Here is a 16,903-nt window from a genome sequence, read left to right as displayed (position 1 = left end):
TTCTAGCTCAATTATGAATAGAATCCTGTATTTCTAGAACACCTTCGTCGTACTCTACATGTAGTATTCGTTACTCGCGTTGTTATGATTCAAGCCCGCAACCTGAATGTCTATCATTGGCCCAAACCGCCTCCTCCTGCACCTACCTGCACCTACCTGCACCCTGCGAACCCGGCCCATTTTAAAAACGTCAGGACATTGCGAGTAGGTACATTCTCAGCTCTGGTGCTTATTAATTGGATCTTGCCTGCGTTTTACCAACCGTCGACACCTCAGGTAATCCAGCTTTAGAAAAAGATTGTCTCAACGCTCCGAACCTCGTTGGAATTATCATCAAACAGACAGAGCCATTGCTTTTAGCATTCAGATCTGTTTCGTCGCAAAGGTTTAAAGGGCAGAGAAGGGCAATCGTTCAACATTACCTCGGGAATTGAGCTGCGTGATAATTAATATTTCTCAGAGCTAGAGTCCTTTGAATCAGCCCGGATGTCTTCCCCGTCCTCAGCGCCCGCCCAGTGCCTCGCGATAGACCTCATCGCTGCATGCACCACTCACTTTTACGGTTTCTATCACCTTCGAAGCAAGCGCAAAAATAAAATATACCGAAAGGAGCTCTGTCACGAGTTTGGGCGGTTCCGCCTATGGGCGCGGGCTTTAGCGGGGCAGAGGCAGCGAGCCATAACCTGCTGGATGAGGTGCTAGAAGAGGCGACATACCTGAAAGAGCCCACGATCATGCTTCTTGCATCTTTTACGAGCTGTCTGCTTGCGGAATGTCTCAGCAAAGGTATGCTTCCACTCTGCCTTCTGGACAGTGCTAATAACAGGTATAGCTGGCGATGACGATACCCGCGCGGAGCTGAGCTCATCCATCAGCCAGGTCACCACGATATACCCGCACTTGCAAGCGTCCTTGAGCCGTAAGTGGAATAGCCGCGAGGCAGCCATTGGAGAGTTGCGAGTGTGCGTCGATGCTCTGTTCGATGTGCTCTCGACTCTTGACGACATTCTGGAGACATTGCTTGAAGAGCGTGTGGTGCCGGGACTCCATCAACTGGAACCGCCTGTTATGGGAGCAGAGCCTGCGCTGAGTCAGTTCATGGCACATGAGACCACACTCAAGGCTAAGCCAGTCGCAGAAGAGGGACTTGAGGTAACATCTGTGCCTATAACCGAGTACCCTGAAGGAGGTAGCTCTTCCGTAGCAGATAGCATGGTCAGTAATGCAGGGTCTCTGGGGGTTGAGGGCACGCAGGACGGGGAAGGTTCCGCAGGCGAGGAAAGAGAAATCCGCTAGAGAAGGTTATCCGTGAGGAGAAACCAGCACACCCAATGGTGATAGAAGGTACGCACCAGGAAATATACCAGCAATACATTAAGGACCAGTTCCCACAAGCGGTTAAAGAGCTGGATATTGAAGGGCTTGCCAAGGGGAGTCTTGAGTGTTATGAGCGGTTGGTTAGACTGGAGGGGGAGCGTGAGGAGGGGGCGTTGCTAGTGCACCACTTGAAGCCTCCACCTTCAGGCAGTGTCCCTACCACCCTCAAAAACTCCGGCATCGGGCCGTCAGCCCCTCTTACTATTCACCCAATTCCCCGCACCGCACTGCTTGCCCCGCCACCTTCCATATCTCGTTTCTCGCAATCAACAGTGTGCTCCAAGTCTTCGGAGCCAAAACACAGAAGCCTGCTTCCAAAGATTCCCGAGCATTCACCATATTCGAGTGGTTTCAAATGCACATTTTGCGGGGTCAACCAGGTCCCAAGCAATAGCATCCGTCTCTGGAGGTAAGATGATCGCTCCTTCTTATACCCCCTCTCTCCGGCGCCCCTTACTAAGACCTCCCATTATCGTCCACAGAAAACATGTCTTCGCTGATCTCGCACCATACATGTGTATCCGGAGCCGCTGCAGCTGCAATGCCATGTTCTACACCTCAAAGAAAGCCTGGGTTGCGCACGATACTGTCTCAATACGTAGCCTAAACGATGATGTTCGAGCAATAGCAACGGGCAAATGTCTCTTCTGCGCCAAGGAGTTCAATGGAGACATCGGACGATTCTATACCCATGTTGCCCACCACATGGAGGATATCCGTTTGTTCGCTCTTTCACCGATACTTCGAAGATATGACGTGGGAACATACGAGAATGGCTCACAGTCGGGGAGCAGCGAAGGACTTGGGAGCCGTGAGGAAGCCAAGAGCAGTGAGGGGGAGACGAGCGCGCTGAGAGAGTATGTCGCTGCGAACCAGGCGGTGGATGCCCAGTTTACCAGGGAATGGGCTATCAAGGCGCTGGGGGAAGGGCATCTTGATCCTTTACCCCAGGGAGCTACCGACCACCGCCAGCCGGGGGAAATAGGCCCCCTACCAGCAGCCGTTACTTCCCCCCCCTTCTTTCGATTCCTTTCCCTATAGCACCATTGCGGCGCACGATGTGGACCGCCGCAGCATGTCCCCGACTACGTCTTCTTTAGCTACGCAGGGTACTCATGGTCAGTTGTGTGTGAAGGATGCTTTGTCATATCTCGATCAGGTCAAATATCAGGAACAGCCGGATGTGTATAACAACTTTCTGGATATCATGAACGATTTCAAGAGTCAGAAGTATGTAACCCCAAACGTCTCTTCATTTTCTTACCTTTCGACTCGGGGAGAAAGGAACACAATGGTAATTGAAAAGTTGGTGATGTTGACAAAGTTGGTCTTCTAGAATCGATACCCTTGAGCTTATGGACCGTGTTTCTACCCTATTTAGTGGCAATCCGAGCCTGATACAGGGTTTTAATCCTTTTTTACCTCCTGGATACCGGATCGAGTGCTCCCAAGACCCAAGGGACACTAAAATAACTATTACCACCCCATATGGAACAGGCTTCGCAATGGGTCCACCTGGGTCGAAAATGTCCCAGGAACTGGCCCAACCCGCTGAAGGAGAGTGAGGACCCAACCCAGGACCATTTGCCCGGTCTTGACACGGGTCGGTTATACAGGACCCAAGCATGCAAAATACTATCCTATAGAAGAAAATGTATAGAAATTGTTGAGGAAATGGCGGTTCAGACTCCTAGAATATCAATCAAACACAAAATCCCAATCATATGTGATGCAAAAACGACCTTTGCACCAGGTGGAAATACCTGGGTGAAATATTTCAACGTACCCGGCCCAAGCAATTGTTAAATTTGAAGGACCCGAGCCAGTGGACTTGTATCACAACCCGGGTCGCCCCAAGTGAGGGAGGACCCATTGCGAACCCTGATCTGGAATCATCTGTTGCTCTAGTCGATTTCGGAAGATGGTCATTTCCGGAATATTCCCATTCGGCGGGGTGCCATACCGGAAGATTCAGCTATGGCTGAGAGAAATTCGCGCTTTCAGAAGTTCCAAAATGGCCAGGCTGTATGTGAACTTCCAACATTGCGTGTAAATGTGTTCCCAAAAAATTGTGATATTGGAAACAAAGGTACGCTGGTGGGTAGGTGTCCTACTTAGGTGGACGGATACCTGGCGATCAGACCCCGCAATGGGTATACCCAGGTAGAAAAAGGGCTTCAACCCGGCCCATCCAACCTGTGAGATCTGAGTATCCAACCCAACCCGACCCGTTGAATATTACCCGGGTAAAAGGTATCTTTTGATGGGTAGAGCTTTTGGTATTGAGCATGAAATAATAGTATAATTAAAGTACATACTCTGAAAACATTTATGTCAAATCGGTATGTTCCCAAGAATCATTTCTCATTTATAAGAACTAGTTTTGGTTTCTCTACCCAAGATGTAACTGAATTATCCGGGTAAAAATGGACCTTATACCCAACCCACACAGCAATAAAAATACTCTATCAAACCCAACCCACCCATTCTTTACCCGGGTATACCCAAGTTACCCCCTCTCTATTGAAGAGTGTGCTACCTATTTGGGGGGTGGATACCTGTCCAGTTCCCCGTGAGCGGGTACCTGGCCATTTGGGTGAGCAGTGACATGTTCAGTTGTGTGAGCGGATATATGTCCAGTGGGGTGAGTGGGTATCTGGCCACTGAGGAGAGCATATACCTGGCCAAAGGAGTATCGGATACCTGACTAGTTGTGTGTGAGCGGGTACCTAGCGATTTGGTTGATTAGTGACTTGTTTGGTTGAGTAAATGGGTACATGTCCAGTACGGCATGTGGTTAACTGGCGAGTGAGGGGAGTGTATACCTGCGCACTGACCTGATGGGTACATGGAGTATTGAAGATTAAGAGTTTTTCATACAGGCTATAAGCATGTTCTGTAAGCAGTGTGTAGTGGCGCGTAAATGTTAAATCTGTAATGATAGCTATCGTACAAGTCTATCTTGTACGTTCAAAATAAGCTGCCCATACATTTGCATTTACATAAAATGAGAGCTTGCCCTCTCAAGTCAGAATTCGAAATCTGGAAGCAGTTTACCAGATTTCGACACGAGAGAGGGGGGAGAGATGAAGAGGGAGAAGAAGAAAATAGGGAAGAGAGACTGAGATGAGAAGGACTGAGAGACGGTTCACAAGAGAGTAACAAATGAGAAGTAGGGTTATGGATATTGTTAGTAAATTATGAGTTACGAGTGTTCATTTATTTTATTTTGTTTTATTTTATGTAGTTTTATTGTTTGTGTTTCTTTGTGTTAGCGAGATGCAGAGGAGGCAAGCAAGTTAGTTTTGGGGCAGTGCGATATAGTAATAGTTTAAGCCCTGCATACAATTAATCAATTAATCAAGAAAAAAAAAATTTCGCCCTCTCAAGGGGGCGTAAGGTGCAATATTCCACAGGGTACAACCTATGATATTTGGCAATGACCTGATGTAACGGAGCCATTTCAACTGTCTGGTATATGAGTACACACAGGGTATGGTTACATGCTGAAAGTTATTGTTAGAAGCCAGTGGCATGGCGATATGCAAGTACCGGCAGGGGTTACCTACCAGCTGTTAGAGTAACTACATTCCGGGTGCTAGGAAGGGGATCTATTCATGGGAGCAATGACTGACGAGTCTATACCTCACCAGTGATTAGAAGGCCGGCCAGAGTGAAGCTCTGATTGCCCAATGATCCTCTGCATCCTCTAAGCATTCTAAGTCCGCGGAAGGGCAGGGACTATTCCAGGAAAGTCTACAATAATCGAAGGCTCTACAGCAATGATTAAGCTTACACCTGAGTGGCAGCTCATTCATGCAGGCCCTGGTTGTGTGGCAATGAAGGCTGCAGGTGTTACAAAGGATTTGACTAAGGGTGGTTGCCTTGGATATGGGAAACACCTGCGGATGCTTAGAGAAAAGCGGGGTAGCAGTAGTATTGTTTCCAGACCGAGGAAAAGGCTTCACCGGAACTTAGTCAGGAGTTAGGAGCAGAGAATAGAGGCCTTCGGAGTATAAGTACTCAGGTTCATTCTCGACCTTCAGTCCGGTTCTCCCGAGTCTTCACCAAGAAGAAAAATCAAGTTCTTATCGGTAGCAGAGCCTTTAAAGATTATTGACTTCTAGTGATAGTATCTTTGAATAATCTGCAACCTGATTGTCTATCAGGCATAGCCGTCTCTATGCTATCCGATTCTATTTCTCTTAGAAAGGACCTCCATTACACCTGACTGTATTTGTACAAACGACTATACAGTGAGTGGGTACGAGACCCTAATACAGTGAAGGAAATTCAATCATAACTAATCTCCGATGACTCAAACAATAAAAACCTGTAGAATACAAATGAAACCTGATTACCAATCCCACTTATTTCATGCCATCCCTATCGAACTTCATCCCAGTCGCATAACGGTTTAGCCTAGTATGACATATCAGACTAAGTTATTTGATTCTGTTAAATGCTCTCCCTTCTCGCAGCTTTCATCATACTAAAATTTCCTTATATTTCTTTAAGATACCGGTTTGGTAATTTCAACTCCTTAGTCAGTATTCTTTCTCAAGTATTCCGATGGATTTGAATCTTTTATCTTTCACTCAATAGGCTCTACTGATTTGGTTAGAGAATTGCAAGCAGGTTGGACTTGATCATTCGCGCTGTCTGCTTCTTCTTAATAAGTACTTCTTGGTATTAGATCTTCTCAACAAGACCCGTAAACCTACTTATAAGGTTAAATATCGCCTGTACTATACAAGCAAAAGACAATACAGTCTGTAGACTTGAATAAGATAATACCGGACAGGTACAGGGAAGAAGAAAATGATTGTAATTGACAATAAAGAATCTGATATAATCACAAACACCCATATTGATCTCGGTTATGCTGGTAGTGACAAGACATATATCAAGCTAGATAGTTTGTATCAGGGAATTACAATAGATAATGTTTCTTGAATTCTCCATCATTGTTCTACTTGCATGAGGATGAAAATCCAGAAGAGATAGGCATCAATGTGTGTACTTATTAAGGATTCCCTACGGTTTAAAGTTCAGGTACGTGATCCGGGTTCATTGCGATCAAGATTGAGCTAAATAAGATTGAGCTAAATGAGATAGCTAATTGGTCAACACTACCATATACGCAATACTAAGGACCACTATAGGAAATACTCTGCTGTATATCACTTATGTGATAAAATAGATGAATCAGTAGTAGAATTTGTTTTGATTTGAATGACGCATATGGGTCTATCAAACTTTTTAAATTCCGATGATTGTACCGAGTTTAAAGGAGCTTTGTTAACTCTACTCAGATAGTACGGAGTTAAAGTATGATAATTGCATTCGGATACAAAAACTTCTATCGATATATGCTAGTAACTGAATAGATTATCAACGGTCAATTTCACCATTCACAAAGTTAGTTTCAAATTGAATAAGTTAATAGTATTTTGAAGACTAAGATAGTATCGTGGTAGAAGGATAATCAACTATTCAATCGGGTAAAATTTCCGCCCGAAATTATAATGGCGATTATCAATCGAGTCTATTCCATGATAAAGAAATCTTCTACTAGATCTTAAATGGTCAAAGAATAGTTAGAGTACGAATAGCAATATGGGAATTTGAAAATCTAGTAATTCAAAACACAGCAGGAATCATGTCTGAAATCCTTTATTATATACCATGGGGCGTGCGACTTACTCAAATAAAAATACTGAATGTTCTTTACCATACGTACGAGTTATCCCAATTATTTTCATTCATCCTGTTGCCTATATAGTTTAGGAACATAATCATAAATGACAACATTCCAAACAAAGCAATCCCTGTCAGGAACTCTATATGTATTTAAAAAGGATATCAAGCTGAGCCTGAAACAGTAATATTACTCCCGAATTCAGAACGAAACCTGACTCCATTCCCAGGTAAAGTGATAAATCAATAAATTATCAAAGCTGCGACTGAAAGTTGGAGGGAGATAATAGAATTATATATAAGAAAGTATTGTGTATCATCATATGGTACTGGAGATGTTGTATAATTAGAGATATCTTTCCCCAATCGGAACTCATCGGATAATAATGTAACGGGAGTCCTTTCTAAGAGAAATAGAATCGGATAGAATAGAGACGGCCGTGCAAGATAGACAATCAGGTTGCAGATTATTCAAAGATACTATCGCTAGAACTCAATAATCTTTAAGGGCTCTGCTACCGATAAGAACTTGGTTTTTCTTTCTGATGAAGACTGGAGAGAACAGGACTGAAGGGCGAGAATGAACCTGAGTACTTATACTCCGAAGGCCTCTATTCTCTGCTCCTAACTCCTTACTAAGTTCCGGTGAAGCCTTTTCCTCGGTCTGGAAACAATACTACTGCTACCCCGCTTTTCTCTAAGCATCCGCAGGTGTTTCCGATACCCAAGGCAACCACCCTTAGTCAAAGCCTTTGTAACACCTGTAGCCTTAGTTGCCACACAACCGAGGACCTGCATGAATGAGCTGCCGCTCAGGTGTAAGCTTAATCATTGCTGTAGAGCTTTCACTTATTGTAGACTTCCCTAGCATAGTCCCTGCCCCTTCGGCGGACATACAATGCTCAGAGGATACAGAGGATCACCGGGCAATCAGAGCTTCACTCTGGACTGTCTTCTAGTCACTGGCGAGGCATAGACTCGTCAGTCATTGCTCCCATGAATAGATCTCCTTCCTAGCGCCCCGAATGTAGTTACTCTAACAGCTGGTAGCTAACCACACTGCCGGTATTTGCATATCACCATGCAACTGGCTTCTAACAATAACTCTCAACATGTAACCGGGCCCTGTATGTACTCATACACCAAACAGTTGAAATGGCTTCGTTACAAATAAACAGCTTCCTACGAAGTTAAAAGAACAGCTAGCAGGGGTACTATATTGTTTACAGACATAAATAGTACTTTAAATCATGATAGCTATATTGATTTGGGTCTGATTAGGCTTGTACTCTATACTGTACTGTTTGTAAATTGGGCAAAATATATTTCTGGGAATAGTAATCCTCAATGTGCAGCAAGCTTGAGGGCACAATATAGTGGGGATAAAGATATTAAATCTGAGTACCAGAAGCTACAATCGTCAACTCTTTGCTAAATATTCCTATAAATTAACCTATAAACGTGAAACTATAAACCTACTTATTCCATTGGAAAGTCTATTTACTTTCTGGCAAAAACAAATTACAAATCAGTGTACTATTCAGTGAGTCATACAAATTGTCTAAATCAATCTCAAAATGACAAATCCAGTTCAGATATAAACAACCACCCTTGTATCGAATCTTGAAGTGAAGCGGAGTAGTGAGAACAATCAAGCGAAGTTAGTATCAACGAATAGAATGCATTTGAGAATTCAGAAATATGAATTTGGGAGGAGGGTAAACTTCCAGTTGTGGAGAAAGGGAAAGATCAATCTTCTTTGACCTTGATCAAAATAACGGTTGTAATGAGGATTATGAAAAGAGTTTAAAGTCATGTATTACATTATTGTCTACTGATTTCGTATCAAATAGAGCTGATACAGTGTATAACCCAGACTATGGATTGGTATGATTCGTATCAGTCTGAAATTCACTTAAAGTTGAGTCAATTTTGAACTTCCGAAGCGCCGATTTCTCTTAAGAATGCTTGAATCTTCCGGTATAATTGTTACGGGCCGACTCGGGAAAAATATGACGGAGTTCAGAGGTTTTCATTAGGAGAACGGTAGAAGCTGAGTAAGGGTCACATGAGTGAAAACTCTTCACCTCGTGTGGGGTCAGGGTCAGGGTTCGGAGATATCGGGCTTGATACCGATAGATACTAGACGAAGTTTCCAAACAATAGAATATCGAGCGAAACGAACGAGAACAGGATCAAACATTTCATATTACGTGAAGCGAGAGTGAGACTAGGACTGGGACCAAGGGGAACAACTGAGAGGTTATACGAATTGGGTTCATAGAGGTTCTAGAAAAGAAAATAGAATATATTTTTATATAATAGCAAGTTCAGATAATGAGAAAAGAATGAAATTAGAAAGGGAAATTACAATCATATAGAGATATTTTCCAAAACCTGACAACTAATTCGAGTAACAGAAACTCAGAAAAAGAAAACCCAAACACTATCGAAATATCAAAATAGAAGCAACAAAAAAAATCCTGATTACTAATCACTCTCCTTCCCGAACTTCTTCCTTACTCGCACTACTCATTACAATAATACTCCGACGAATTGTATAATTCCGAAAATAAGCATCTTCTGAAATCAACTAATGCACTACCCAAAACAGGGCAATGCCTATCCCAGTAGGTCAGGAGATAACAATTTGTGCTTTGCTATATTAGGTTAATCGAATCACAACTACAATTCTTTTACAAATTTAACGGTTGTGAATTCTCGAGGAAATCCTTGAAGTTTCAATCTGAGCTCAAGCAAGTGACTGCAGTAGGCACATCTAGCAAAATATACTGCAGTCGGGAATGTATTTATCAATGTATGAGTAAATGCATATCGTACCTTATTATATGTATGAGAATAATGTATTCATATTATAAATTAGTGAATGCATCTCCAATCATACTTTAAGATTTACCAGTTATTTATCTGATATATTTGTAAATTATTCAGTATATTCATCAATGAATAGCATTCATCTTTTTTCTAGTTACTCAAATTGTGAACCAGATCATCAAGTAAACTATCAGTTGATTAGTAATAAAATTAATTAGTAAATGTATTCATGAATGTGTACATATCAGTTCCAAGTTAAATCCGACCGTCATTCTCCAACCAGTGAGATCGGTACTGATCGGGTCTGAATGTCTCAACAGACATGATTCAGTGTATGTGAGGTCTTGATTTCAATATTGCAGGTTAGAGAGACTTTAATTGATTGATCAGAGGATAATGTATTTTTGATACTTTAGTATACACTATTTTTGTGTGGTGAGATTGGAGTTAGAGAGAGACAGATAGGTGTAAATCTAAGTGATACATTATGACCTGAATCAAGAAAGTGTATTTCGGAGTACTATCGATACTCGTTAGGGCCCGTAGGGTTATTGGAACTTTACGGTTAGCAATATTCGAACGAGAAGGATATACTCCCATCATCACTAACGACACAGACTATTCTGCACATTATTCTTGGTGCTTCTACTCCCATTACACGGTCATGTTAATGAGTAATTCTACTGTCGGTTATGTTGCTATAGTGTCATAGTAGGAAGTTTATTCCCCGGGATGCCAAGAGTTCTATGAGGTATATAAGGCACCACATATTGTGTTATATTCAAGGATTAATCAAGTCTCGCATACTTCACTTTACTTTCAAGAAAACATTCGCCATACCAGCCAACTTGGGAACCATACGTTACAATACCATCCAGCAACTGTACCATGCCAGTACTGAGTGGAACCTTCGCATATTGAGGTAAGTTGGAGCCAACCCCCTATTAGAGTATTTTACTACCCAAAATGCTCGCTATTTGCTCTGCATTGGGCTGGCTACAGGCAGCAGGCAGGTCCTGCTCATGATAGTGAGCTGGTTCCCACCCAGGCACTGGGCAGGTCCCCATACAGGCAGCGGGCAGGTCTTGCTCATTGTAGCAAGCTGGTCCCCATCCAGGCAGCATGCTGGTTCTTCTTAAAAAGTGTGCTCTGGCCAGTGCAATAGATGGTGGGCTTGTACTCAAGTTCTTAATACAGCGCCCTTCGGTTGAAACTGCAGCTAGTGGGCTGATTTTTTCTGGTTTATCCTTGATCACTCATTTTTCATTATTTACATACAGATTCAATAGAAATCAAGCTCTACATTACAGGACCGTTTATTATGACCGTACTTCCTACATCTCCGACATCATTGACTGCCACTACAACGGTATGCTGGAGCTGCTTTATCATTGAGAATTGCTTGTGCCCGAGCAATTCTTTTCCTTTGTCCACGAGTGTTCTGACGAACTCTTTGAGGTCTACCCATGTGTGCTCTCTCACGTACAGGTGGTGCACACTGCACATTATTTGAATCTTCAACCAACTTCTCTAACGAGATTGTTGTTAGGGTTTCCAGGTAGGTGTCCCTCCATACAGCCAAAGTAAAGAAATTGGGAACATAATCTCGAGGTCTCTGGCCAACTGAGTTGATACATGAATAGGCATATCCACATGGTATACCATTTGTTTGGAAGTGTCCATATATGCAAGTCCTCAGCAACAAATCAACCGCATATGTCTTTTGATTCCCTTGGGTCACAATACCCTATGTTGGTGATTCCATCCGGACTTCATTCTTCAACGACCACTGTTTGCTTTCTTGTAACTTTTGCAAACAGTAATCAGTATGCACTTGCTCTCCCTACTCCAGTAATTCATTTGCTTGAGTTGCTTGCTTGAATCTCTGTTCCATATTATAACTCCAAATCTCGTTTAAAAGATCAAGAATTGATAACTCCCTGTCACCTCTTAGAACCCGGTTCATTGATTCCACAATATTTGAAGTCTTTTGTTCATAGTATAGGCCAGTATAAAAGGCCGTTACCCAAGAACTGTGTTCAATTTCAGATAGATAATCTGCAGCAGTGGGATAAACAGCACGCAACTCGTTCATATATGCATTAAACTGGGCCGCTGTTTTGCAGTTTGCGATAGGCCAAAACTGTCCAACAACCCGTCCCTAACGCTTGCAGAAATTTGATTTTAAGTGGAAACAACAAATCAAACGCATAACATTTGCACCCAATACCTCCTCCGCGGCAAGTAAACCTTTATCTCGGGCGCTAACTACGGTTGCCACCATCACTTGAGGGATTGATTGTTTGAGATTGTTCAAAAACCATACCCAAGAAGATTTGTTTTCACTCTCTACTACTGCCCAATCGAGCATAAAAACGTTGTTATTCGCGTCTGTACCCACAGCCGGCAACAAAGTTTGAACAAACTGGGCCTTTAGAAATGTACCGTCGAGGGCGACAAACTTTCGCATTTGTATAAAAGAGGATTATGATTGTAACGGATAAATAAATATGCTTTGAAAACAATTGTCATTGGTAGTGTGTAAGGCTGCATGTAAAAGTGGATGTCAGCTATGTAGAAGGGCAAGATAGGAAGGAATTTTTATATATTGCTAACGTTGATGGTCTAAACAGTCTTTTATTAAAAAAGACCTTGTGATTCTTGCGGCTTGCTCGTTGATCTGCACCCCGTAGTGCATGAGCATGCTCTCAACTATCTCGCGTGTTTTTGTTTCTCGTGTAACAAACAAGTCCTCTCGTATAACCCTCCTCAGTCAAGCCTGTGTATTGGCGACTCTATTATGGCCATTTTCTCCACCCACACAGGTGTGTTGGGGTAGAATTATTTTGACTTGAATTTCCCCCTCCCTGTTGAGAGACGACTAAACTCTCCAAGGACAACCACCTCTTCACCTATCCCTACATCTGTAGTCCGCACAGGTGCGATCTTTAACGGGTACATCAAAAGAAAATTGTGAGGCAATTGACCAATCCTCAATTATATTTTTCATTTCCTCTCAGGAGGAGAAGATACGGCCTTGTTGCAACGGAAATTCCATCGTCTTATTTATAAAAGTAAGGGACTCGGAATAGGTAAGAAAGGGCAGCTGAAATCAAGGTAGCGGATGCTAATGCTTGAGATAGTAATCATTTTTTTCCGCTACTATATACAGAATTATTGTTTGTTTATTTGTTTGTTATTGTGTTCTACTTCTAGTAATAAGGCGTTGATAGAGGAACCATGATCATAGCGCGTATAAGACATACAGGTTGTGAAGAGATGCGGGAGTTTTGCTCAATACTGGCATGGCACAGTTGCTGGATGGTATTGCAACGTATGGTTGCCAAGTTGGCTGGTATGGCGAACGTTTTCTCCTTTACTTTCATACCTTCCGCATGCATATTTCAAACACATACTCCATATTAATGAATTCAACCCCCCCAAAAAAAACATGCTCCATTACCACCTCCGAGTGATGCACCAAGGCCGAGTGCTACTACATGATGCAATATGGTCTGGTGGTCAAGAAGTCACTCGGTGAGGGAGAATTGATCGGTTGGTTCATTCTGGCGGCAGTAACTCCTGTTCTCGTGTGTAGAGAGGGGGAGATGAGATGGAGGAGGAGGTGGCTCTCCTGGCTCCTGGGTTGCATCGGTGTGGCGGTGTAGCTAGTGATGGGCACGAGACTTGAAAGGTGATGTGACAAGATAGGACAGGACAAAACTAGCAATAAGGTTCTTGAGACATTTTTTCTGACTGTTCCTTACTACTCGACATTCCTCAATAATGCGAATAGCTAGCTCCAGGATGTACGTAAATGAACAAACCAATCGACCAAGAACGAGCTCAGGGCTAGGGCTCGGTCACAGACCGGTCCTCTCCTTGCACGGCTTGTCGAAAAATGTTGCCCACGCAAAAGCTGGTGCCAATGGTGTGGCTTTCGCTCACAGACCTGTTTATATTTCTTTTCAATTAATCGATTCCTCACCGAAACTGCGACCCTCTGCTGTACGGTGGGCAGCGTCGACAGATGAAGGGATAGCTCATACACTCTCTTTTTTACTATATATTTCACTGTCTCTGACATCAAATGAGATGACCAAACAGCCGCGAGGCAGCGCGAGTACTGAGTGGTGGTGAGGACGGGCTCCCGGGAGTATAGGGTTTCTGGTATCTACTGAAGACAACGTGTGCATTACTACGGCGTATTTCGGAATGCTTCCCTGCCGTGCTTGGGGGATCAAAGTGCGGAAATTCCTAGAGTCGCGTTGAGGAGCAGCGCGTCTGTGTGTCCTTCTGTGTTTGCCCGTTTCAATTTTGCAAGTACTGGCTTGGCTGGGGTTCCAATCTGGGCGCTTGCGCGCGGGCGTCATCCCCCCACCAGCTCCCTATCTCCTAGTTCCACCGGTTGGGGACAAATAGCGATTGGTCTCCTGTGACCTCACGAGGCGCTCCTGTTCTTCAAAAGCCATCCTCGATGTTTGCCATTGCTCGTTCCCTCTCTTTCTCCTCATACTCCACCACGTTTAGGAAGAGCGTGAGAGAGGGTTTTCACGGGTCATTGTCTCTCATGAGCAGACTTATAAACCCCCTGGATGCCCCCCCACCCGCACGACCCGGCATAATTTTTGCATGCATCATATCGCCGGCCGTGGAGAGATTACAAGGGCGTAAGTAAGACATCCATCTAATATCAGATTTCCAGGTGGTGGTGGTGGTGCTAGGTCTTTATTCTCCATGGACAGGACATTACAATGAGAGCTAGGCCTGGCATCACTTTCAAGCTCTTGTTCATTGAACTCGGGTGATTGGGGATTAGGAATTGAGTACGCAAAACGACCACCATCAACCTTGCTACCGGTCGCATTGTACTCAACGCACATATTCCCCAAGTCCTCATGACTTTATTGGGGAAACTATCAAGTCGCTTCAAACGAGTAACCGGGTTGAAGCATTTTTCCTGTGCTGGGCGTCGCCTGGACCTTACAGACGTCTTCCTAACCTTCGGCGTTTAGGTTAGTATATATTCCTTCAATCCGCATCCCTTGAAAAACCTACCTTAGATTATTACAGCAACTCTCCCCGCTCTCTGCAAAGTCAAAGCAGAGAACTGAATCTTGGATGGAATCCGACTCATTTTCAATCTTTCCTCACGCCCCATCAATGGGCAATCTTTGCAACTCATTAGTACCCGTTCATATCTGTTCACCAGTCCGCTTTACTTACTGGGAATAGATCAACCCGCCTTCGCCACATCCCATCTGCTGCAATCGAAAGAACAGACCGCTCTGCTCCAGCGGAACTCTACGGTAGGTCAAGTATTCAATCTTTGGGTCTTTCTCCGACCCGGGGATGCCTACCGTATGGGCGTGGGACCCTGCAGCGGTACGTGGGAACAGGTTGTCTCATACCCGTGGAACAAAAACCACCCATTGGAGATCTGCAATGCCCCAGATCTGAGACAAGGTATTGCGCATCTCCCGATTACCCCGCACGTGCAAAACCACAGGCTCACGGCACCTCTAATGGGTCGCATCATGCGCCTCGGCCCGAGATCCCGACCATGAACCTGTGGCACAACCCCCAAAAGCGACTGCACCAAACGAAACACAGATTCCATTAAACACCAGCCAGTGCTCAACCTTAGAACCTAGATAGCAAAAGGCAGAAGTGAAGCCGTCAGCTGGGTTGTTTGGGGGAAGTACCGGGAGACGTCACTCCTCACCTGGTACGCCACATGAAGTGATATTCTCAAGTAGATTGAAGGAGACGATGCCTGAAGTGACTGCAACTACTAACTTTATTGATGATTGTCTCGAGAGGAGAAGCCTCTCGTCTAGCTAATATATTTTGCTGTGGCTACCTTACTAGCCTACATCATACTTACATGACTTCTCGCTTATCTGGACACTACTCCTCAGCCTCATTCTCAGCCTCGTTCTCAGCCTCTAACATGTTCTGATGCCGATACACGAATCCTGCAATGCCTCTGCCAAATCCCTGACCTTATTCAGGGTTAGGGTTCTCCACCTCTTCTCAGCCTCAGCGCCTAGTGCCTATCCCTTACGCTATTAAAGCTGCCAACTTTTTGCAAGTACCATGTCTCAATTCTGTGGCTTGCGTGCGAAGCTCGCCAGGTGTGAGTTACCATGTCTCGTGTTGACACCACAGCTCATTTTTTATTTTTATTTTTTTCACTCACGGCGCTGTTGGCAGAGGGTGGTAATATCAATATCAATATCAATGGGGCAGCCATCATGTCTTGCGCACATGTCTTGCGCACTACCTGCAAGCCGCTGGCCGTCATACAAGTATCCCCCGGATGGTATCCAGTGGAGGAGGCAGGACCGGCTAATAGGTTTGCAGGGGATCCAAATCCTGCAAGAGGCTCTTCATCTTGGCGGTATGCAGGCGCGGTCGTACTGCTTAAAAACGCGACTGCCTGCGGAAGTTGCGGGAGATTAAAAAGTGTGTCTTTAATCCCACCCCACAGTTGCAGAGAGCGTATCCAGCCTCGTCCTCGCTCTCACCGCACCAAGCGCCAAGAGAAAAGACGATAAGGCTGACAGGGGTCTTCTTCTTTTCCCGTCGGCATGGTGGGGAAAACCTTGACACGGAGTGCCGCGACACTTATGTACTAACACATACCAATTATGTGCAAAGAGTGGTCTAGGACGAGGAAAAGCACTTTTTTTGACCATATGTACAAGCGACATTGTCCCAGCCACAAGATTTTTACAACTCAACAACGAAGAATGATTTAAAGATCTGAGCAGATAGGATGATAGGGCAAATGAAAATGAAAGTGAGTAGATCTCCCTAATGAAATTAAAAATATGTGTGGTGGTTGATGAGCCATAAGCGGTCAAACTGGGGGTGTACAAACTACTTACATGTAGGCACATACATGTACTTACTCCGTGACAAGGCTTCCCCCACCATGCATACTCTTCTTGTACATATGTACGTACTTGCGGCTGAAAATGGCGAG

At 44.1% G+C, this 16,903-nt stretch overlaps 2 protein-coding genes across 2 annotated transcripts; both read left to right on the top strand.

Annotated features, from left to right (window-relative positions):
- Positions 1–641: 641 nt before the first annotated feature.
- H6S33_006965 (uncharacterized protein) lies at positions 642–1,296 on the top strand (the record flags this gene model as incomplete). The annotated part of the gene is made up of 2 exons (XM_044838650.1): positions 642–786; positions 833–1,296. The coding sequence occupies 2 exons, from the start codon at positions 642–644 to the stop codon at positions 1,294–1,296; spliced, it is 609 nt and encodes a 202-aa protein (XP_044689129.1).
- A 35-nt stretch (positions 1,297–1,331) lies between these two features.
- Positions 1,332–2,942, top strand: H6S33_006964 (uncharacterized protein; the record flags this gene model as incomplete). The annotated part of the gene is made up of 4 exons (XM_044838639.1): positions 1,332–1,786; positions 1,860–2,379; positions 2,513–2,607; positions 2,714–2,942. The coding sequence occupies 4 exons, from the start codon at positions 1,332–1,334 to the stop codon at positions 2,940–2,942; spliced, it is 1,299 nt and encodes a 432-aa protein (XP_044689128.1).
- Positions 2,943–16,903: the final 13,961 nt, after the last annotated feature.

This window comes from Morchella sextelata (assembly GCF_020137385.1).
Source record: "Morchella sextelata strain SCLS chromosome Unknown scls_22, whole genome shotgun sequence".
Taxonomy (NCBI): domain Eukaryota; kingdom Fungi; phylum Ascomycota; class Pezizomycetes; order Pezizales; family Morchellaceae; genus Morchella; species Morchella sextelata.
This window is presented reverse-complemented; position numbering and strand designations above follow the sequence as displayed.